At 38.7% G+C, this 25,704-nt stretch overlaps 1 pseudogene and 1 gene segment (V, D, J or C); both read right to left on the reverse strand.

Annotated features, from left to right (window-relative positions):
- Window positions 1–1,554: 1,554 nt before the first annotated feature.
- On the reverse strand, window positions 1,555–2,043 carry LOC110306637 (Ig heavy chain V region 108A-like). The segment is given in 2 exon segments: window positions 1,555–1,883; window positions 1,967–2,043. Coding segments are annotated over 2 exon segments (375 nt in total).
- A 15,107-nt stretch (window positions 2,044–17,150) lies between these two features.
- On the reverse strand, window positions 17,151–17,570 carry LOC110306638 (Ig heavy chain V region 108A pseudogene; annotated as a pseudogene).
- Window positions 17,571–25,704: the final 8,134 nt, after the last annotated feature.

The following is a 25,704-nucleotide window of genomic DNA, read 5'->3' on the forward strand; positions in this document are numbered from 1 at the left end:
GTGAATTGTATCGAAGATATTCTGAACTTTTGGGTGAATATCCACTTATCAATGAGCGCACACCATGTGTCCTTTTTTTGTGACTAGATTACCTCTCTCAGGATATTTTTTAAGTTCCATACATTTGCCTACAAATTTCATGAACTCAATGTTTTTAATAGGTGAATACAATTCCATTCTATATATGTACAATGTTTTGATTATGTACTCCTCTGTTGAGGGACAATTGGGTTTGTTTCAACTTCCAGCTATTATGAATATGGCTTCTATGAAAATATTGGTGCATGTGCCACTCAAAGACTCAAATTCTTGAACAAGCCTATGGGGTCCAGGGAGTCAATGTGATGGTTTGTATATGCTCAACCCAGAATGGCTCATTTTAAGGTGAGTTCTTGTTGGAATGGGTGTGTCACTCTGGGTGTGGGCTATAAAACTGCTTGTTCAGCTGCTTGGAAGCCAGTATGCTTCAAGCATACTTCAGATGAAGATGTAGAGCTCTCAGCTTTTCTTAAACCAAGCCTGTTTGGATTCTGTCATGCTCTCCTGCCTTGATGATACTCGACTGAACTTTGACACCTGTAAGTCAGCACCAATTAAAAGTTGTCCATTAAACTTGGCTTGGTAATGGTCTCTTTCATAGCAGTAAAACCCTAAACATGACATGTGACTATAAGAATAGTAAATTCAGGATTGCTGTAGTATTTACTGGACAGCACTCTTATTTCTAACCTTTGTCTCAGAGACTTCCTTTACCTCTCTCCTATAATCAAATTCACTCCACCCTCAGAGGACTGTTCAACTTGGTAATGGCAGAAATGATGCAGCTGTGCATTCTGATATTAATACCTCTTATTTTATAAGATCCTGGAACTTCTGGAGACCACATAAGCGACTTAGCTGAACACCTAAAACTCACTTAAAACTTAAGACTCTGTCCTTTTCCACTCTGTTGCAGAATCTTGTGTTGCCTGTGGCCTTGGTCCTGATGAGATGCTTCAAAGCCTTATTAAAAACTCTGGGTCCACATGAACCCCTACTATAACTAAGTTTACAAGGAAATTTGTGTTGTAGGAAGGTAAATGACCCTCTTCATTTATAAAATCGGGAGTTATGAATAGGATGTAAAGACTTAAGACTTTGAAAGGGCTTTTTCTTTGCTCAGAACTTGGTGAAATTTTAGAGATCAAATTCATATTATACTTTATTCCCAGCTTTTCCAAAGTTCAAGTCTTTTACAAAATAAAAAATATACTTTTATCATGCATAATCACATTTTCCCTTTTTTGTTGTTTTATGAAAGAAGAAATATGTCAATGAAAGTCTTCACTGTTATCCATATTGACAAGGCATGGGGTACTCTAGGGTAATCCTAGTAAACTGCATGTAATTCATGGATGTCCTTTTGCAAAGCTAAAAAAGCACAAAGGTCTTTAAGAAATCGACACAAAAACACACTATTCAAAAAACTGCATCTAAGCAATTCTACAAGCGACCCTTCTCTAAGGCTTGTCAATCCCAAGGGAGCTTGCTGCAACTCTAGGGTTTCTGACTCACTCAGGGTTTGTTTGTAGCACCGTGTCTTGCACAGTAATAGACTGCAGAGTCCTCAGATGTCAGGCTGTGGAGCTCCATGTAGGCTGTGCTGGAGGACTTGTCGACAGTCAATGTGGCCTTGCCATTGAACTTCTGGTTGTAGCTAGTACCACCATTGTAAGGATTAATATCTCCAATCCACTCAAGACTCTTTCCATGGCTCTGCTTCACCCAGTCCATGTAGTAGTCAGTGAATGTGTATCCAGAAGCCTTGCAGGACATCTTCACTGAAGCCCCAGGCTTCACCAGCTCAGGTCCAGACTGTTGCAGCTGGACCTCAGAGTGGACACCTGTGAAGAGAAAGACAGAGTGGATGTCAGTGACATACCAAGCCATTTCTTTTCTTCAGATTTGGAACTGGTGAGTCCCTTACCTGCAGTTCCTGACAGGAGGAAGAGAAAGATCCAGCTCCATCCCATGATTAGAGTCAGTGTGTTCAGTGTCTCTGGAGAGGACAATGGACATATGTTGTTTTCAGGGTGTTGATATCCCTGTTTTTAACCTCCATAGACTTAGGTAATTTGCATATTCATGACCAGGGGACTTTGTATATAATAACCAATCCAAATGGAGAATAGCTGGAGAGGAAGGACTTAAAGGTACATAGGTCAAGCAGCAGGATGGTCTAGTCCAAATCCAATAACTCTCTTAGGAAATGGAAACCATACATTTTCTGTGAGCCTTGCACTGCTGGTATACTTGTAACTACAGGAACAAATCTCTCAATCTGTATTTGGCCTAAGTCTTTTGCTCTACACTATGGCTATGTTCACATTTTAATTTACAGATAATGATTTGTGAAGATGAAGATGATGATGAAGATAATGATGATAATGATGGAAATACCCATTAGCTAAGTGCAGTTTAAAAAGATTTAATGTCTTAATTAGAGCTTAGTCAGATGTTGATAAGGAAGAAGGCAAATGAGAAAAGTAATGACCTGGATGTGATGTGGAAAAATGTTTAATCTTTATTTATTATTATGAGTATACTAGTCATTGTAGCATACTGACTTTGAAATTCTGTTTTAAATTGTCACCAAAAGAGTAAATACAACTGTGTTGTGTCCCACCTTCAAAGCTCCAAATAATATACTCAGTTTAGTCTATATTACTTCAGAGACAAGTGCATATACATGCTTATTGCTGCTCCATTCACAGGAGCTTGTAGAGTTCATCTAGATTTACAAAAAAACAAAAAATAGACAAAAATACTGACAATGTGTGAGTATAGACTATGAAATATTCTTCACTGGTAAAACATGAACTATGGATGGTACACATATGTGGAAGAACCTAAGAAATATGCTCAATGAGTTCATCAAGGTCCTTAAGAACAAATGCTTCATGTTTTCATTTTTGTGTGGTTTCATGATTTGAATTATACACTATGATCATTCCAACCTCCACTCAGTCCCTCTGATTTTCCTTGGGATCTTCCAATATATCTGTCTCATGACATCCTGACCATGTCTTTTTTTATTGGTTATTTTATTTATTTACATATCAAATGTTATCTCCTTTCCCTGCTTCTCCTCCACAAATCTGCTATCCCTTCCCACCTGTCCCTGCTTCTATTAGGTTGCTCTCCATCCACATGTCCACTCCTGCATCATTCCTATGCATTCTCCTATGCTGGGTCATTGAGCATTCCTACAGGACCATGAGCCTCCCTTGCCATTGTTAGCAGATAAGGTAATCCTCTGATACATATGCAGCTGGAGACATGAGTCCCTCCATATGTACTCGTTGTTTGGTGGTTTAGTCCCTGGGAGCTGTGGGTATTCTGGTCTTATTAACAACATTTAATGATGGACACATGTCTAATAGTAGAAACTCAAAAGCAAATGAACTCTTCAGTGGTTTTTTACATATTTATTCCCATTAATTTCTACATCAATTTTGCTGACTTGTCTTTTGAATATATTTTGTGAGTATAGAGTTGCATTTTATGCGTTTCTGAGGTGTGTGTGTGTGTTTGGGTGTGTTGTGTGTGTGTTTCATCATTTATATTTTTAAATAAACTTTTATGGTTTTTTGTATCTATAGAAAAAATGGGCGAGTTTACATTCGAGTGAGTGGTGGATTTTCTGGCAGAAGTTTGGAAAGAATATCAGTGATCAGAAAACACAGTGTAACTTTTAGTATTTATATTTAATCAGTTTTATTTTTTTTACAACTCAGTCATTGCCCCCCTCCAGGTCCATCCTCTGACAGTTCCTCTTCATATTTTTCCTCCCCTCTGTCTTCAATAGGGTGCCAGCTTTCACAAGGTTTCCTAACTCTGTGGGGCTTCATGTATCTCAAGATGTAGGTGCAACTCCTCCCACTGAGGCCAAAGCAGGCTGTCCTCTGCCTAATATGAGTCAGAGTCCTTGGAACAGATCCTGCATGATACTGGGAGGGTGGCTCAATGTCTAAAAGATCTCAGGAGTCTAGGTTTATATGTAATAAATTACAAGAAAATATACACTCTCGAAGTGTTTAACAAAGAATCTTCACTGTGTTTGGGTATGGAAATGTTACATGTCGATCACAATAGGTATCTCTAAGTTAAGAAAGGAAACCACAGAGGACACAGAGTAATCCCATACCCACATCCCTTTGTTGGGGATTCGTGGCTCCTTTGTGACCCCTGGTGGTCATGAACTCACCTGAAGGTTAGATTTTCCGTCTTTTACACTATTGCTGCCCAGGGTGACTTCAGCAGTAACATATCCTCCCAAATAATGTGTTTGAAGGGCACAGATGCAGGGCAAATTAGCTCTCCTTTATATTGAGACGGTGAATAATGTCTCAGACTCTGAATCTATGTTGTTAGTACATTATCATCAATGAAGCTCTTAAAGTCACCTGCTTTCCTATTGGGAGTGGAATTTGGCTATAACAGTTCTCATTTGTAATTAGGTGTAAAGGGGAAAGATCATCTACATGTGGAAATGCAATGTGCCACTACCCCTATGTGACTGATGTCCACAAGTCTCTTTATGGTGGGCTGTGGTTACATGACTGGGGCCTGGGTTCAGGAACAGACAAAGCTCCTACTGTCCCTCTTGTGTCTCAGGAATTTCAAGCCATGCTCAACCTTAGAGGTTTCTTCTCATGGTCCACTGCCCAACAGAAAGTAATTCCCACTCAGTCAAAATATATAGAAGATGCAAGTCTAGATACTATATCAGTGTGTGTGTGTGTGTGTGTGTGTGTGTGTGTGTGTGTGTGGCCAACCAAGGAATAAGGAGTTTTTGTAGTCAACAAAGATGAAAAAGTACTGGAGAGCTAAAGACTGCTTTGACATTAGCCATGGAGATGCAGAGTTTGGAGTTTGCCAACCTGTTTTCCAGTCTATTTATTTTATTCATTCATTTATTTATTTATTTATTTATTTATTTATTTATTTATTTATTTATTTAGATATCTTCTTTATATACATTTCAAATGCTATCCTGAAAGTTCCCTATACCCTCCCTCTGCCCTGCTCCCCTACCCATCCATCCACTCCAGCTTCTTTTGCCTGGCATTCCCCTCTATTGGGGAATATAAAGTTTGCCATACCAAGGGGGCCTCTCTTCCCAGTGATGGCCCACTACATCATCTTCTGCTACATATGCAGCTAGAGATACGAGCTCTGGGGGTACTGGTTAGTTCATATTGTTGTTCCACCTATAGGGTTTTAGACTCCCTTCAGCTACTTGGGTGCTTTCTCTAGCTTCTACATTGCGGGCCCTGTGTTCCATTTTTTAGATGACTGTGAGCATCCACTTCTGCATTTGCCAGACACTAGCATAGCCTCATAAGAGACAGCTATAACAGGGTCCCTTCAACAAAATTTTTCTGGCATTATGTAATAGTGTATGGGTTTGGTCGCTGATTATGGAATGGATCCCTGGGTGGGGTCATCTCTGGATAGTTCACCCTTTTCTCTTAGCTCCAAAATTTATCTCTGTGACCCCTTACATGGGTATTTTGTTCCCTATTCTAAGGAGAAATGATATAGCTACCAATTGGTCTTCCCTCTTCTTGATTTTCTTGTGTTTTGCAAATAGTATCTTGGGTGTTCTATGTTTCTGGGCTAATATCCACTTATCAGTGAGTGCATATATAATGACTTCTTCTGTGATCACTAAGGATGATATCATCTAGGTACCTCCATTGCTCCAAGAATTTCATAAATCCATTGTTATTAATTGCTGAGTAGTACTCCATTGTGTAAATGTATCACATTTTCTGTATCTGTTCTTCTGCTGAGGTACATCTGGGTTCTTTCCAGGTTCTGGCTATTATAAATATGGCTTCTATGAACACAGTGGAGCAGGTGTTCTTATTACCATTTGGAACTTCTTCTGGGTATATGCCCAGGAGAGATATTGCTGGATATTCCAATAGTATTATGTCCAATTTTCTGAGAAACCTCCAGACTGATTTCCAGAGTGGTTGTACAAGCTTGCATTCCCACCAATAATGGAGGAGTGTTCCTCTTTCTCCACATCCTCGCCAGCATCTGCTATCACCTGAATTTTTGATCTTAGCCATTCTGACTGGTGTGAAGGAGAAATCAGGTTTGTTTTGATTTGCATTTCCCTGATGATTAAGGATGTTGAACATTTTTTCAGGAGCTTCTCAGCCATTCGATATTCCTCAGGTGAGAATCTTTGTTTAGCTCTGAACCCCATTTTTAATGGGGTTATTTGAAGTTCTGGAATCCAGCTTCTTGAACTCATTATATATATTGGATATTAGTCCCCTATCTGATTTAGGATTGGTAAAAATCCTTTCCCAATCTGTTGGTGGCCTTTTTGTCTTATTGACAGTGTCTTTTGCCTTACAGAAGCTTTGCAATTTTATGAGGTGCCATTTGTCAATTCTTGATCTTACCTTGCAAGCCATTGCTATTGTGTTTAGGGATTTTTCCCCTGTGCCCATGTCTTCGAGGCTTTTCAATTATTTCTCCTCTATTAATTTCAGTGTCTCTGATCTTATGTGAAAGTCTTTGATCCACTTAGACTTGAGCTTTCTACAAAAAAATAAGAATGGATCCATTCACATGCTTCTACATGATAACCACCAGTTGTGCTTGCACCATTTATTGAAAATACTGTCTTTTTTTTTCCACTGGATGGTATTAGCTCCCTTATCAAAGATTAAGTGACCATAGCTGTGAGGATTTATTTCTGGGTCTTCAGTTCTATTCCATTGATCTACCTGTCTGTCACTGTACCAGTACCATGTAGTTTTTATCACAATTGCTCTGTAGTACAGCTTAATGTCAGGCATGGTGATTCCACCAGTGTTTCTTTTATTGTTGAGAATAGGTTTTGCTATCCTAATTTTTTTTTAATTTTTCCAGATGAATTTGCAAATTGCCCTTTCTATCTCAGTGAATAATTCAGTTAGAATTTTGATGGGGATTGCATTGAATCTATAGATTGCTTTTGGCAGGTTAGCCATTTTTACTATATTTATTCTGCCGATACATGAGTATGGGAGTTCTTTCCAATTTCTGAGATCCACTTCAATTTCTGTCTTCAGATACTTGTAGTTCTTATCATACAGACCTTTCACTTCCTTGGTTTTTTGTCACACCAAGGTATTTTGTATTATTTGTGACTATTGTGAAGATTGTTGTTTCCCTAATTTCCTTCTCAGTCTGTTTATCCTTTGTGTAGAGAAAGGCCATTGATTTATTTGAGTTAATTTTATATCCAGCTACTTCACTGAAGCTGTTTATCAGATATAGGAGTTCTCTGGTGGAATTTTGGGGGTCACATATATGTGCTATCATATCATTTGCAAATAGTGATATTTTGACTTCTTCCTTTCCAATTTGTATCCCCTTGATGTCCTTTTGTTGTTGAATTGCTCTGGCTAGAACTTCAAGTACTATATTGAATAGGTAGGGAGAAAGTGGACATCCTAGTCTAGTCCCTGATTTTAGTGGGGTTGCTTCAAGTTTCTCTCCATTTAATTTGATGTTGGCTACTGGTTTGCTCTAGATTTATTTTATTATGCTTAAGTATGGGCCTTTAATTCCTGATCTTTCCAAAACTTTTATCATGAAGGGTTATTGGATTTTGTCACATGCTTTCTCAGCATGATGATCTAATGAGATGATCCTGTAGTTTTTGTCTTTGAGTTTGTTTATATAGTGGATTACGTTGATGGGTTTATGTATATTAAACCATCCCTGCATCCCTGGGATGAAACCTACTTGGTCACGATGGATGATCATATTTAATGTGTTTTTGGATTCGGTTTGGAGGATTTTATTGAGTATTTTTGTATCGATAATCATAAAAGAGATTGGTCTGAAATTCTCTTTCTTTGTTTGATCTTTGTGTGGTTTTGGTATCAGAGTAATTGTGGCTTCATAGAATGAATTGGGTAGAGTACCTTCTGTTTATATTTTGTGGAGTAATTTGAGGAGAGTTGGAATTAGGTCTTCTTTGAAGTTCTGAGAGAACTCTGCACTAAACCCATCTGGTCCTGGGTTTTTTTGTCTGGAAGACTATTGATGATTCCTTCTATTTCTTTAGGGGAAAACGGGCTGTTTAGATCATTAATCCGATCCTGATTTAACTTTGGTACATGGTATCTGTCTAGGAAGTTGTCCATTTCATCCAGGTTTTCTAGTTTTTTTGAGTGTAGCCTTTTGTAGTAGGATCTGATGATCTTTTGGATTTCCTCAGGTTATGTTGTTATGTCTCCCTTTTCATTTTTGATTTTGTTAATTAATATACTCTCCGTGTGCCCTGTAGTTAGTCTGGGTTTATCTATCTGTTGATTTTCTCAAAGAATGAGCTCCTGGTTTGGTTGATTCTTTGAATAGTTCTTTGTGTTTCCACTCTGTTGATTTCAGCCCTGAGTTTGATTATTTCCTGCCATCCACTCCTCTTGGCTGAATTTGCTTCCTTTAGTTCTAGAGCTTCTAACTGTGCTGTCCATCCGTTAGTGTATGCTCTGTCTAGTTTCTTTTTGGAGCCACTCAGGGCTATAAGTTTTCCTCTTAGGACTGCCTTCATTGTGTCCCATAAGTTTGGGTATGTTGTGGCTTCATATTCATTAAACTCTGAAAAGTCCTTAATTTTTTTCTTTATTTCATCCTTGGCCAAGGAATCATTGAGTACAGTGTTGTTCATTTTCCACGTGGATGTTGGCTTTCTATTATTTAGGTTGTTATTGAAGATCAGCCTTAGTCTGTGGTGATCAGATAGGATTCATGGGATAATTTCAATATTTTTTATCTGTTGAGTCCTGTTTTGTGACCAATTGTATGGTTGATTTTAGAGGAGGTACCAGTGGTACTGAGAAGAAGGTATATTCTTTTGTTTTAGGATAAAATGTTCTGTAGATATCAATTAAGTCCCTTTGTTTCATAACCTCTGTTAGTGTCCATGTGTCTCTGTTTAGTTTCTGTTTCCAGGATCTGTCCATTGGTGAGAGTGGGGTGCTGAAGTCTCCCACATTTCTTGTGTGAGGTGCAATGTTGGCTTTGAGCTTTAGTAAAGTTTCATTAATAAATTTGGCTGCCCTTGTATTTGAAGTATAGATATTCAGAATTTGAGTTCATCTTGGTAGATTTTACCTTTGATGAGTATGAAGTGCTCCTCCTTGTTTTTGGCTTTTTTGTTTGTTTGTTTGTTTTTTGTTTTTTGTTTTGTTTTGTTTTGTTTTGTTTTGTTTTTTGATAACTTTGGGTTGGAAGTCAATTTTATCCAATATTAGAATGGCTACTCCAGCTTGTTTCTTCAGACCATTTGCTTGGAAATTTGTTTCCAGCCTTTCACTCTGAGGTAGTGTCTGTCCTTTACTCTGAGGTGGGTTTCCTGTAAACAACAAAATGTTGGGTCCTTTTTTTGTAACCAGTCTATTAGTCTATGTCTTTTTATTGGGGAATTGAGTCTATTAATATTAAGAGAAATTAAAGAAAAGTAATTATTTCTTCTTGTTATTTTGGTTGTTAAAGTTGGGATTCTGTTCTTGTGGCTGTCTTCTTTTAGCTTTGTGGAAGGATTATTTTCTTGCTTTTTCTAGGGTGTAGTTTCTGTCCTTGTGTTGGTATTTTCCCTTTATTATCCTTTGAAGGGCTGGATTTATGGAATTTGGTTTTATCATGGAATACTTTGGTTTCTCCATCTATGGTAATTGAGAGTTTTGCTGGTTATAGTAGTCTAGGCTAGCATTTGTGTTCTCTTCTGGCCTGCGTATCATCTGTCCAGGATCTTCTGGCTTTCATAGTCTGTGGTAAGAAGTCTGGTCTGATTCTAATAGGCCTGCCTTTATATGTTACTTGACCTTTTTCCCTTACTGCTTTTAATAGTCTATATTTATTTAGTGCATTTATTGTTCTGATTATTGTATGTCAGGAGGAATTTCTTTTCTGGTCCAGTCTATTTGGAGTTCTGTAGGCTTTTTGTATATTCATGAGCATCTCTTTGTTTAGGTTTGGGAAGTTTTCTTCTATAGTTTTGTTGAAGATATTTGCTGGCCCTTTAAGTTGAGAAGCTTCATTCTCATCTACTCCTATTATCTGTAGGTTTGTTCTTCTCATTGTGTCCTGGATTTTCTAGATATTTTGAGGTGTGTGTTGTGTGTTTGTGTGTGTATGTGTGTGTGTGTGTGTGTGTGTGTGTGTGTGTGTAGCCAACCCAGGAGAACGAAGTTTGTTTTAGTCGACAACAAACTTGGAGGATCCCCATACCTCCAAGTCGAATCTCAGGTGTGAGTGGTGGTCGCGATTCCCACCCAACCCACCAAATGAAAGACGCACAATGTGAGTACTCCCCCACATTCTGACTCAGGAGAGGTGACACCCCAAATCAATCACGAGAATCAGTCTTGCTTCAAAGTGTGAGGGACTTTTATTTCAAGAGCACTCTCAGGCCTACAATCATAGACCACTTAGAGGTAGAGGACCATGGTAAGTGGGTATTTAAAGGAAGAAACTACAATTCAAGGAGGTGGGGAGGGCATTGTTGAAAAATAGCAAAAATACCAGTTAAGAGGTAAGAGGAAGTGGAAAGTCAAGACAGTTTTCTAGGAGCCTCTAACAATAGCACATTTGCATAGTGGGTTCCAGCAAGGGTCAGGGTGGGTCAGGGTGACTTTCTTTGAACAAACACTCCTTGTGAAAGAAAATGAAACTTGAGACCTGTGATTCATGTAATTTATGGCAAATAGTCCAAAGAGTTGTTTGTGAGCTTTGAAACCTTGGACTGAGAACATAGCAGAACAGGCAAGGACATGCCCAGGCAGGCCCATCGTTAAGACATTCCTGAGGCTGCTTGGCCATAAAGATAAAGAGAATGACATGTCTGACTGGCCCCGCACCTCCTTATCTCCCACCCTTCTGACCTAAGTTAAATGATATCTGCATGTATAGTCTGCTGATGTTTAAATGAACCAATCATGTGAAACAGCACCAATTCCTCCACCAGCCCCAGCCCCTTTTCTATAAAAACCCCTAGCTTCCAAGCCTCCTGGTCAAATCCACTCTCTCCTGCATGAGAAATGTTTTGACCCAGTGCTCTGCCATTAAACTACCTCATGTTTTTACATAAAGGCAATCTGTTCTGTTCGTGATTCTTGGGTGCACGCAGAATCGTGAATTGGGTGGGGGTTTCCCCACTAGATTCTTTCACCTGAACCCAGGAAGCTGGTGGGTGGAGGAATGTCGATATCTGTTCTATGATTAGCATGACTTGGAGCATTGAATCACAAAAGTCACATTCTCAAGCTTGGGCCTAAAGGCCTAGAATTTTGTTTTTACATTATACTTTTTCAATACTAATGATGTAAATAACCATTAAAAAGATTTTATGTCTTAATTAGAACTTAGTCAGATGTCGATACGGAAGAAGGCAAATGAGAAAAATAATGACACAGATATGGAAAATGTTGAATCTTTACTCATAATTGATATGAGTGTACTAGTATAGTAGACTGACTTTGGAATTCTGTTTAAAATGTTACCAAAAAGAGTAAATAAATCTGCGCTGTGTCCCAGCTCCATCCCTCCCAAGTATGTACTCAAATAACCATATTCTATTACAGAAACAGTTACACATCCATGTTTATTGATGCTCCATTCACAGAAATCATTTACATTTATAATAAAGGAAAAATAGGTTTTGAAAATATTTGGGTTATAGACAATGAAATATTCCTCAGTGTAAAACAATGACATATTTTTTGTGTACATATTTGTAATAACGTGAAAAAAAATCTCAATGAACTCAACGAAATCCATAGAAACAAATGCTTCATGTTTTCATTTATGTGTGGTTCCATGATTTGAATAATATACTATGATCCATCCTAACTCTCCTCTGTCCCTCTGGTTTCCCTTGGAATCTTCCAATATGTCTCTCTCACTATATCCTGACCACTTCTTTTTATTGGTTGTTTTATTTATTTACATATCAAATGTTATCTCCTTTCCCTGGTTCCTCTCCACAAATCCCCTATCCCATCACACCTGACCCTGCTTCTATGAGGTGTTCCACCAGCCCACATATCCACTCCTGCCTCATCATTCTAGCATTCTCCTATGCTGGGTCATCAAGCCTTCACAGGACCAAGAGCCTCCCCTGCCATTCATGCCAGATAAGTTAATCCTCTGATACCTATGCAGCTGGACCCATGAGTCCCTCAATGTGTACACTTTGTTTGGTGGTTTAGTCCCTGGGAGCTCTGAGGATTCTGGTCTTATTAAACACATTTAATGATGGAGGCATATCTAACAGTAGAAATCCAAAACAAAGTGAACTCAACATGGCTTTGTAGATATTTACTCTCATTGTTTTCTGCATTAATTTTGTTGCACTTGTAGTTGCCTTCTTATGGGTTGCTTTGTGTGTGTGTGTGTGTGTGTGTGTGTGTGTGCTCGCGTGTTTGTGTGTGTTGTTTGTGTGTTTCATCTTTTTAAGCCCTTTTATATGTGTTTTGTTTGTTTGTTTGTTTCTATAGAGAAAACGAAAGAGTGTGTATTTGAGTGAGTGGAGAAGTTTCTGGAAGAAGTTTGGAAAGAATATTAGTGATCAGAAAATGCCACAGACCCTCTGAGCCCCTGTGCCTAAGTGGAAAAGTCTCTAGAGTAGGTGGGCAAAGCTTAGGATGAAGTGACAGACAGAGACACACACGCAAGAGAGGTGTTGAATCTGACTGTAATTTTCTGGTTGAGACTCAGAATTTTTATAATACAGAGTAACAGAATAGGGCACATTGAAGTTTTCCAGATGCAAGAGGAGTGACTTCAAAAGGAACCAGATAAATGTTTACTCTAGAGATTATCACCCTGCTTCGGATCAGCCCTGTGCCAGGCAAGAGCTTCACACTTTATTGTTAATAGCTTCTGGGGAGTTTAACTCTTGACAGGCCTCAAGAGTAATGTAATGTCACTGATCCTGAAATTCTCTAGGCCTTGTTAATTCTTATCTAATTTGGAGAATTCCCATTATCAGGATAGTATATCAACTTGCTCTGGTGTGGATTGTAGTTTGTAGTAAATATTTCTATCTCAGTGAGACTTTTAGTCTCTTTCTGCAGACAGCTGAGTTAATGGCTGGTGCTTTGTTGTTTTATTGTAGTGCTTAATTAGTTATTGAATGGGTTAAGCTCCCTGCTGCTATCTGGGATCTTGGAACACTGGGAATGGGATTAGCTAATTCAGAATACAATCTTAAAAAGGCATTAACAATAAGGTAATACTAAATAGAGAGCACGTGGATCCATACACTAGACTAACATGGGAGCGGAAAATTAATTTTAGGGGAAACGCCAAACTCCAGGAGGGAATTTCCATGGAACTCTTTTTCCTTGTGGGCAGCTTCCAGGCTTTTGCCTGTCAAACTGACCCAACTGGAGAACTAGCTTTTGTCAGACCCCAGGAGGAGAGCCTCCTTGGAATTCTTTTCCTCGTGAACAGCTTTTAGGCATTTCTGCCTGATAGGCTGACTCCACTGGAGTGCCGTGACAAGAAAACATTGTATAAATTTTAATAATTTTAAAAAATACTTTTATTTGTTGATAATTCAGTCATTGCCTCCTCTTGGTCCACCATCTAACAGTTCCTCTTCATATTTCTCCCCCCGCCTTCTTCAGTAGGATGCCCCCCTTCCAAGGCTTTCCCGACTCTGTGGTGCTTCAAGGATTGGATGCATCTTCCCCCTCTGAGGTCAAACCAAGGTGTCCTCTGCATATATGTGTCAGGGTCCTCAGACCATCTCCTGTTTGATGCTTGGATGGTGTCCCAGTGACTGAAATGTCTCAGGAGTCTAGGTTTATATATAATAATAAATAATAATAATAATAATAATAATAATAAAAACAAGAAAATATAGACATTTGAAGTGTTTAATAGAGAATCTTCACAGTGTTTAAGGATGGAATCATTACATGTCACTCACAATAGGTATGCATAAGTTAAGAAAGGAAACCACAGAGGATACAGAGTAATTCCATACCCACATCTCTTTGCTGAGGATTCTTGGATCCCTTGTGACCCCTGCCGGTCATGATCTCACCTGGAGGTAGATTTTCCATCTTTTACACTGTAGTTACCCAGTGTGTAACATATCCTTGCAATAAATGTGCTTGCAGGGCTCAGATGCAGGGAGAATTAGTTCTCATTTATGGGGGTTGATGACTGAAATCTCAGGCTCTGAATCTATGTTGCTAATACATTATCATCATGAAGCTCTCAAAGTCACCTGCTTTCCTACTGGCAGTGGAACCTAGCTCTAACAGTTCTCATTTGTAATTAGGTGTAAAAGCTAAGATCATCTACATGTGGAGGGGCTTGGGGCCCCTGCCCCTATGTGACTGATGTCCATAACTCTCTCTATGGTGGACTGTGGTTACATGACAGGGGTCTGGTCTCAGGAACAAATAAAGCACCTACTGTCCCTTCTGTGTCGCTGGGGCTTTAAGACAAGCTAAACCTTAGAGGCTTCTTCTCATGGACCACTGCCCAACAGAAAGTAATTCCCACTCAGTCCAAACATATACAAGATGCAAGTCTACATATTATAAATCTATGTATTTAAGTGTAAGAATGTATGTTTGTAAGTGTATGTGTTTGTGTGTGTGGTGTGTATGTGTGTGTGTGTGTGTGTGTGTGTGTGTGTGTGTGTGTGTGTGTTTGTATGTGTAGCCAACCCAGGAGAAAGAAATTTGTTGTAGATAGCAAAGATGAAAAAAAGTAGTTGGAGAGCTAAAGGCAGCTTTGGTATTAGCAATGGAAGTACAGAGTTTAGAGTTTTTCAAACTGATTTCCAGTCTTGCTTTGGAAATTAAAGTTAAGTAATTGGATGTATCTCAGAAGAGACTTTGGACTTTCTGTTCCTTTTCTTGGATATTTTATTTATTTGTATTTCAAATATTATCCACTTTCTAGGTTTCCTTTCTGAAGCCTCCATACCATTGCTCACACTCCCTGCCTTTAAGAGGGTGCCCCACCCACCCACCTAGACATGCGTTCCCACCCTGGCATGCCACTGAATTGACACATTGAACCAACTCAGGTCCAAGGGTCATTCCTCCCACTGGTGTTTAACAAGGACATTCTCTGCCTCATATGTGGCTGGAAACATGGGTCCCTCCACGTGTATTATTTGGGTGGTAGTCCAGTCCCCTGGAGCTTGGGGGAGATGTTCTGACTGGTTGACACTGTAGCTCCCTCCCTGGGGCTACAAACACCCTCAGCTCCTTCAGTGCCTTCTCTAACTCCTCTGTCAAGGACCCCTCACTCAGACCATTGGTTGGCTGTAATCATTTGCCTCTGCAGTTTTTAGATTCTGGCAGAGACTTTCAGGAGCCAGCCATATTACACCCTGATCAGCAAGAACTTCCCAGCATCTGCTATAGGTACTGGGTTAAACAACTGCATATGGGATGGATCTCCATGTAGGGCAGTCTCTGAATAGCCTTTCCTTTTGTCTGTGCTCAGATTTTGTCCCCATAATTCATCCTGTGAGTATTCTGTACCATCTTCTAAGACACAGAGGCATCCACACTTTGGTCTTTATTCCTTAGCTCCATATGGTCTGTGAATTGTATTGAAGATATTCTGAACTTTTGGGTGAATATCCACTTAACAATGAGCACACACCATGCGTCCTTTTTTTGTGTGTATGTGAGTAGATTACCTTGCTCAGGATATTTTTTTAAGTTCCATATATTTGCCTAAAAATTTCGTGAACTCAATGTTGTTAATAGCTGAATACAATTCCATTCTATAAATGTACAACATTTTGTTTCTGCACTCCTCTGTTTAGGGACTACTGGGTTTTTCAGCTTCCAGCTATTATTAATATGGCTTCTATGAAAATATTGGTGCACGTGCCACTCAAAGACTCAAATTCTTGAACAAGCCTATGGGGGCCAGGAAGTCAATGTGTTGGTTTGTATATGCTCAGCCCAGAATGTCTCTATTATAAGGGGAGGTCTTGTTGGAATAGGTATGTCACTCTGGGTGTGGGCTATAAAAATCTCAGCTGATTGTAAGCCAGTATGCTGCAAGCATACTTCTGATGAAGATGTGGAGCTCTCAGCTTTGATTAAACCAAGCCTGTTTGGATTCTGTCATGCTCTCCTGCCTTGATGATACTCGACTGAAACTCTACACCTGTAAGTCGGCACCAATTAAATGTTGTCCATCATAAACGTGGCTTGGTAATGGTCTCTTTCATAGCAGTAAAACCCTAAACACAAACACAGCATGTGACATACATGAATAGTTAATTCAGGGTTGCAGTAGTATTTACTGGACAGCACTCTTATTTCTAACCTTTGTCTCAGAGACTTCCTTTCCCTCTCTACTATAATCATATTCACTCCACCCTCAGAGGACAGGTCAACTTGGTAATGGCAGAAATGATGTAGCTGTGCATTCTGATATTAATACCTCTTATTTTCTAAGAGCCTGGAACATCTGCAGACCACATAAGCAAATTACCAAAACACCTCAAACTCACTTAAAACTTAAGACTCTGTACTTTTCCACTCTGTTGCAGAATCTTGTGTTGTCTGTGGCCTTGGTCCTGATGAGATGCTTCAAAGCCTTATTAAAAACTCTGGGTCCACATGAACCCCTACTATAACTAAGTTTACAAGGAAATTTGTCTTTCAGGAAGGTAAATGACAGTCTTAATTCATAAAATCGGGAGTTCTGAATAGGAAGTAAAGACTTAAGACTTTGAAACAGCTTTTCCTTTGCTCAGAACTTGGTGGAACTTTACAGGTCAAAGTCATATTGTACTTTATTCCCAGCTATTTCAAAGTTCAAGAGTTTTACACAACACAAACATACTTCTATCATCCATAACCAGTTTCCCTTTTTTGTTGTTTTATGAAAGAAGAAGTATGTCACTGAAAATGTTCACTGTTATCCATATTGAAAAGGCATGCAGTATTCTAGGGACATCCTAATCATCCATGTAATTCATGGATGTCCTTCTGCAAAGCTGAAAAAGCACAATGGGTTTTTAAGAAATAGACACAAAAACACACTCCCCAAATGACTGCCTCTAAGCAAATCTACAAGTGACCCTTCTCTAAGTCTTGTCAGTTCCAAGGGAACTTGCTGCACCTCCAAGGTTTCTGACACACCCAGGATGTGTTTGTAGCACTGTGTCTTGCACAATAATAGACTGCAGAGTCCTCAGATGTCAGGCTGAGGAGCTCCATGTAGGCTGTGCTGGAGAATTTGTCTACAGTTAATGTGGCCTTGCCCTTGAACTTCTGGTTGTAGAAAGTATCACCATTGTAAGGATTAATGCGTCCAATCCAGTCAAGGCTCTTTCCATGTCTCTGCTTCACCCAGTTCATGAAGTAGCCAGTGAAAGAGTAACCAGAAGCCTTGCAGGATATCTTCACTGAAGACCCTGGCTTCACCAGTTCAGGTCCAGACTGTTGCAGCTGAACTTCAGAGAGGACACCTGTGAAGAGAAAGACAGAGTATATGTCAGTGACATCCCAGGCCATTTCTTTTCTTCATATTTGGAACTGGTGAGCCTCTTACCTGTACTTCCTGACAGGAGGAAGAGAAAGATCCAGCTCCATCCCATGGTTAGAGTCAATGTCTTCAGGGACTGTGGAGAGGACATTGGACATATGTTGATTTCAGGGTGTTGGACTTTCCTGTTTTTAACCACCATAGACTTGGTTAATTTGCATATTCATTAGCAGGGGACTTCTTACTTAAGATACTAGTCCAACTGGAAAAGAGTTGGAGAGAAAGGAGTGAAAAGGTACTTGGGACAAGCAGCAGGATGGTCCAAATCCAATCACTCTCTGAGGAAATGCATCCCATATACTTTATGTGAGCCCTGCACTGCTGATGTGCTTGTAAAAACAGGAAGGAATCTATCTATATTTGGCCTAAGTCTGTTGCTCCACTCTGTGGCTATGTTCACATTTTAATTTACAGATAATGATTTTTGAAGATGAAGAGGATGTTGAAGAAGATAATGATGATGATAATGATGGAAAAGCCTGCTAGCTAAGTGCAGTTTACAAAGATTTAATGTCTTAATTAGAACTCATTCAGATGTTGATAAGGAAGAAGACAAATGAGAAAACTAATGACATGGATGTGATGTGGAAAATGTTTAATCTTTACTTATTATTGTTATGGGCATACTAGTTAGTGTAGCATACTAACTTTGAAATTCTGTTTTAATTTATCAGCAAAAGAGTAAATAAAATTGTGCTGTGTCTGAGCTCCATCCTTCCCAATATTGTACTCAAATTACTCTATATTACTACAGAGACAACTGCACATCCATGCTTATTGCTGCTCCATTCAGAGCAGCTGGTCAATAGAGTTCACCTAGATTTAAAACAAAGGACAAAAAATACTGACAATGTGTGGGTATAGACTATGAAATATTTTTCATTGTTAAAACATGAATTATGCATTGTATACCTGTGTGGAAGAACCTAAGAAATATGCTCAATGAGTTCATCAAGGTCCTTAAAAACAAATGCTTCATGTTTTCATTTATGTGTAGTTCCATGATTTGAATAATATACTATGATCAATTCTACTTCTTCTCTATTCCTCTGGTTTCCTTGGGACCTTCCAATATGTCTCCCTCACAACATCCTGACCATGTCTTTTTTATTGGTTATTTTATTTATTTACATATCAAATGTTATCTCCTTTCTCTGGCTCCCCTCCAAAAATTCACTATCCCATCCCACCAGCCCCTGCTTCTATGAGGTTGTTCACCAAACCACATATTCACTCCTGCTTCATCCCTCTAGCATTCTCCTATGCTGGGTCATTGAGTCTTCACAGTACCATGAGCCTCCCTTGCCCTTGATGGCAGATAAGGTAATCCTCTGATACATATGCAGCTGGAGCCATGAGTCCCTCCAAATGTACTCTTGGTGTGTGTGTGTGTGTGTGTGTGTGTGTGCGTGTGTGTGTTGTTATGTGTGTTTCAACATTTTTATTTTTTAAGAACTTTTTATATTGTTTTCTTTTTTTGCATCGATAGAGAAAATGGAAGTGTTTGTATTTGAATGAGTGGTGCATTTTCTGGCAGAAGTTTGGAAAGAATATCAGTGATCAGAAAACACTGTATACATTTTAATACTTATATTTTATTACTTTTATTTTTTTACAACTCAGTCATTGTCCCCCTCCAGGTCCATCCTTTGACAGTTCCACTTAGTATTACCGTGCCCCCATCTTCAATAGGTTGCCCCCTTCAGAAGGTTTCCCCACTCTGTGGTGCTTCTTGTATCTCCAGATTTGAGTGCAACTTTTCCCACTGAGGCCAAAGCAGGCTGTCCTCTGAATATATGTGTCAGGATCCTTGGAACAGATCCTGTATGATACTGTGATAGTGGCTCAATGTCTGAAAGATCTCAGGAGTCTAGGTTTATATATAATAACAAAAGAAGAAAATATACATCTTTGAAGTGTTTAACACAGAATTTTCACAGTGTTTGAGTATGGAAATGTTACATGTCAATCAGAGTAGGTATGTGTAAGTTAATAAAGGAAACCACAGAGGATACAGCTTAACCCCATACCAACATCTCTATGCTGGGTATTCTTTGCCCCATTGTGACCCCTGCTGTTCATTAACTCACCTGGAGGTAGATTTTCCATCATTTACACTGTAGTTACCCAGTGTGACTTCAACAATAACATACATAGCCTTGCAACCAATGTGCTTGCAGGGCTCAGATGCAGGGAGAATTGACTCTCCTTTACAGGGAGATGATGACTGAAGTCTCATACTCTGAGTCTATATTGTTAGTACATAATTATCAATTAAGTTCCCAAAGACATCTGCTTTCCTATTAGCAGTGGAACCTAGCTCTAACATTTCTCATTTGTAATAAAGTATAAACAGGAGAGATCATCTACTTGTGGAGAGGTTTGGGATCACTGGCCCTGTGTGACTGATCTCCACAACTCTCTTCATGGCGGATCTGTGGCTATTTGACATGGGGCTGGTGTCAGGAACAGACAAAGCTCCTAGTGTCCCTTCTGTGTCCCTGGGGCTTCAAGCCAAGCTCAACCTTAGAGGCTTCCTCTCATGATCCCCTGCCCAACAGAGAGTAATTCCCACTCAGTCCAAACATATACAAGATGCAAGTGTAGATACTATAAGTTTATGTGTATTTATGTACGTGTGTGTGTGTGTGTGTGTGTGTGTGTGTGTGTGTGTGTGTGTGTGTGTTTGTATATGAGCGTGTACCTATGTTTAGGTATATGTATGTATGTGTATGAACATGCATGTGCATGTGTGGTTTGTGTGTATGTGTGTGTCTTTGTACATCAGGGGATATGGAGATAGAATTATGGACAGATTATGAAACTCTGTATAGAAGTAACAAAGGCATAGGTCCATCAACAAACTGTAGATTTCTACTTGATCTTTTTATATCTTGTTTTTTTTTTTTGTTTGTATCTAAAGATTTAGTAAAAACTGCACATGCTTTCATGACTTTGTCATTATACATGTGGTTACCTTATACTTTCTCTATTATTTTCTTTCCACAAAATTTATGTTCCAGTCCTGTGCCTGATAATATCCTGCCTCTCTCAGGACACATAACATCCATTGTTTCCCTGCTCTCAGTGCTTATAGGATAGTGGTATTGCCCTTAAAGTCTGGCTCCTTTCACATGCATACTGCACATTTCTAGTGACACAAATGGTTTACATATGGATAGGCCAATTTTCTGTTGTATATTTACCTATAACACTTTATTCTGAGAAATAAACCTTATTTTCTGTATGCAGACCCATAAAAACTCTCCAAATAAGTTAAGTGAGGTTGATTTTGTAGACAGAGAGATGGAATCCTGAATGTTTGATGCAGATTGGAGATCTTGTGGGATTAGATTTGGGAGCCAGTACTAGAAAGGGATACTGGCAAAGAAATGTGCCTTTGATATATTTTAACATCACCTTGGAACACATTGACATGGGACTGTATTCTCAAAGAAAAGATAAGTATCTACAAGAAGAATTAAAATATAGAAAATTAGAACAGCCAGGAGAGTTAAATGGATGATGTACTTGTCTAGCCCAGGAAGAATTACAAAGACTGCAGGGTTATCTTTATGATCTCATGTCTGTCCTTTTATGGAACCATACTATCTTACATATGGCTGGAAGATGTTGACTTTGTAACTGACATAATGGCTGCCCTCAACCTCACTGGAGACTGGGGGTCCGAAGATATAAAAAAACTGTGCTTGCTTCAAAACTTTTATGTTTGAGATTTTATAGTTCTTTTTCTCTGATATAAACCTGTACCACTCTGAATCACAAGAGAATGTTGGCACAAGAAAATAAAGAAGCATTTACCATCAAACAAAAAGGTTATCTTGATGATATTAAAATTTTGTTTTTAAATTCTGGTGAATTTCATCATCAGACATGCATAATTGACCTGCCTGAACTGATGTCTTGTATTTTCACCCAGATCCAGTCAGGACACAGATATCAGAGAAGAATACAATCATTGGTATGGCCTTCTTAAGGCCAACCAACTCTCCATTTTCCTACCCCTTTCCCTCCCTTTATAATATCTCAATGGCCATATTCAGCTCAAAGAAATTATGAAGAGTTGTAGTCCCAGTTCCCTAGGCTTTGAGACTGGGGGTGGTTATTATAGATTGTCTTTGATACTAAAAATTGTAAAGTATAGGGCTTAGACCCCGTCCTTCTATTGCTGCTATTACAAACAGATCTGCGATGTTTAAGCCTGTGAGTTAAGGGACAAATAGGAAATTCATGGCTCTGAGTTTACTATTAGGGTGCTTTCAGTAATTTTAATTAGAAATGGCTGAGAGTAGTTAACAGACAGCAGTCTTGATTTCTTCACATAGTTGGTTTTCAAAAACATCAGAAGTCCACAGAACGTGACATGTAATTATTATTTATTATTTGTTATTTATTATTTATTCACTTGTTGTTGAGACTAGTCTGCTCCTGACAGATTTTCCTGTGTTGGATTCAAAGAAGAAACTGAACAACTTTGACTTACTCCAGTTTTGGTGAAACAGCCACTAGGCAAGAATTGCCTCATTTCATCTACAGACATAATACTGTCCAAAGAAAGGACAGAATTACATATTAGGACAGTTTGATTCTGCTGAGACAGAGTAGGCTAGTCCTTAATATATCTGTTTCTCTAAATCTGTCAGATGACTCTGGCCAGTAGACTGAAGACCAATGCTCTAACCTGTTGAAATAAGTGACTTTCCAGGTGATCAGCAGTCTCTATGGATTGGCTAAGTTTTGGGAGCTGTTTTAAGCTTCCTATATATTTTCAATTAATAGCAGTCATTCTTGGATTTCAGATAGGGTGGGAAAACTACATAGTCGGGCTAGTGAGATGGCTCAGTGGGTAAGAGCACCCAACTGCTCTTCCGAATGGTCCGGAGTTCAAATCCCACAACCACATGGTGGCTCACAACCATCTGTAACAAGATCTGACGCCCTCTTCTGGAGTGTCTGAAGACAGCTACAGTGTACTTACATATAATAAATAAATAAATCTTAAAAAAAAAAAGAAAAACTACATAGTCTCCTAGCCAACTCATGCTTTTCATTTGGAGAGGAACAGTTTTGAGAGGATGGTTTTTAGATGGCATTCAATCTAAAGCCAATACATAGCCAGATGTAGAATTGTAAGCCTTTTAAGTAAGGATAGATGACATAGTTTCTGTTTAATTAACAAACATGATGGACTGGGTATTAGGTCACTTGTACTTTATAAATTACAAGATAGTAATAGTTATGTTCAATTATATCTGAGATAAAATAGTCTTTTAATTGGACAGAAAGGGGGGGATGTTATGGATAGCCCTGGGGCTAATTATATTTGATGTTAATTCTGTTCTCCTGTGAGTGGTTGCAATCAAGGAATGAGTCAGCACTCAGGTGATTTCCTATAAACCTGATTCTCACCTTAATTTGTAAAATAAAGGAGAGCTGATGATTGGAATGAAAAACTGTAAGGTGGAATAGAAGGTGGGGAGAAGAGAAGGAGAAAATGGAAGAGGGAGAGGACACAGAGTAGGAGGAGGAAGAAGAAGAAAAGTGGAGCAGAAGCACATGGACTGAGAAACTGCAAGTTCTAAGGTGTCTCTCAGATGGAGAAGATGGTAGTCTAGTGGTAGATCTATCCAATCTAGTCACACAGTATGTATTCATATTAATATGTCTGGTGGGGTGGGGTTGGGGGTTGGTGATATCCTTGTGGAGACAGGGGTGGACAATGAGTTGTCAGATATGTAGCAGTCAGAGAGTGGACACGGGGAGGGGAATAAAATCTGGAGTTTAGAATAAATTATTAATTAATTAAAGGTTTTTTTGTTTTTGTTTTGTTTTTTGTTTTTTGTTTTTGAAGGCTTATGGAACAGGTAGAAGAAGGCTCCAGAGTGGATAGAAACAACAAAGGAAGACCAATAGAGTCAAGTATGCTGGAACCTTGGGGGCTCTCAGAAATTGACCATGAACCAAAAAACATAAATCCCTGGACCCTGGCTCTTGAACATATGTAGCATAAGTGTAGCGCAAAATTCATATGGGTTCCCCATCAACTTGAGTGGGATCTACATCTAAAGTTGTGACCTTCCAATGGATCTTGTTCCTGTAATTTGTCTTTCTTGTCTAGCCTCATAGAAGAAAATGTGTCTAGTCCTGAAGAGACTTGATGTGCCATGGTAGGGGAATAACCTGAGGGGTACCCCACCCTGTCAAAGGAGACTGTGTGAGAAGGGAACTGGAATTGTAAAGTGGATAAATAAATTAATTGATAAAAATTAGCATTAAAAACAGAAATGTAATGTCCCATTTGATCTGAGTAAGATGATGACATGCAAGAATATAAATGATGCCAAATAAGGACATAAATATGGAAAAAGCATAATCCTTGCTTGCTTTTTATGTGAATGTAACTAGTGTAGTGACCTTGGAAATCAGTTTTAAAATGTCACCAAAAATAATTAACAAACCTGTCCTGTGTCCCAGCTCTATCCCTCCCAACATGTACTCAAATGACTCTATATTATTACAGAGACACTTGCACATCCATATTTATTGCTGTTCCATTACAGGAGGTGGGAAATGGAATCCATGTAGATTTATAAGAGAAGACAAATAGATACTGACAATGTGGGATGTACAGACAACAGAAAACTACTCACAGTTGAACACAAATTATGAAGTTTAAAGGTGCCTTTAAAATATGGCTGAATGGGATAAGCTATGTCCATAAGACAAATACTTCATGTTTTCTTTCATAATGATCACTTATTTCACTATTTTAAGTATGTTTAATTTGTAGAAACCTAGAAAGTAGAAATGGGCCACTAGGGTCACATGAATTAATACAGATGGTGTAATAGAGATAAAATGAATGCAGAGAATGCATAGAAATGAGGCAGAGTGGTTCACACTGGACCACCAAACAGACAGCATACACCAGCTGATATGAGGCCCCAAACACACATGCAGTAGAGGACTTCATGTCTGAGTTCATTCAGGGATGATGCACTTAAGCCTCAAGAGACTGGAGGACCCAGGAAGTTTAAAGGTCAGGTGGATGTACCTACATCTACACACAGGGAGTGGGTGGGGAGGAGGTAAGGGATGTAAAACAGTTGAATGGTCAATGGGAGAGAATAAAATATGGTGTATAAAAAGTAAAATAATTTTTTAAAAATCCCCGTGACTACAGGTGTTTGGATGTATTCCTGGGCCTTTGATTCAATTCCACTGATCAACTTGCCTGTTTTAATGCCAATATCATGCTAGGTATGTTACTATAGGACTTTGTTGCAGCTTAAAATGAGGGATTGAAATGTATAAAACTCTTTTGGCTGTCCTTGGATTTTGTTTTTGTTATTCTTATTTTGTTTCGTTTGTTCATTTTGTATGTTCATTATGAGTTAAGGTGACCCACTCAAGTTCTGCAATGAATTGTGTTTGAAATTTTGATAGAGATTTAATTGATTCATTAGATTGATTTTTGTAGGAAGACCATTTTTCATATCTTAATCTACCAATACATAAGCATGAAAGATATACATACATATATATATATTGAAGAAGTTATCAGAAGATATATATATATATATCTTCTGATAACTTCTTCAATTTCTATCTTCAAATATTTGAAGTTTTCTCATACAAGTTTTTCACTTGATTGGTTGGATTTACACCAGGTTCTAATATTCCAGTTGGATTCATGCTAAAAAGAGATATAATCTTCATGGTGACAGAAAGGGCTTCTGAATTGTATCATTCCTGTTTCTGTAGCAGGTCCAGGAAGATGATATAAATTTCAGAAAATATCTGCACTGAGCTCTGTCAGATCTAGTGTTCATCATTACAAGGATTCACTGGCATAGGAAATGTTGTCCTGGGTTTAAATTTGGTTAACTGAGAAGGATATACACTGCATAGATTCAGAAATCACCCGATCCTCTGGTTCTGCACGACTAACTCATTTAGACGTTTTTCTTTCACGAACTCATGGCAATGAGTATTTTACAATATTATTGACATTTACATAGATAGTGATATAGATTCCATGTGCCTGGAACTCAGAGAAGCACAAAGAAAACCAGGAATTTT

Source organism: Mus caroli, unplaced genomic scaffold, assembly GCF_978045245.1.
Source record: "Mus caroli unplaced genomic scaffold, Mus_caroli_1 scaffold_14, whole genome shotgun sequence".
Lineage (NCBI taxonomy): Eukaryota > Metazoa > Chordata > Mammalia > Rodentia > Muridae > Mus > Mus caroli.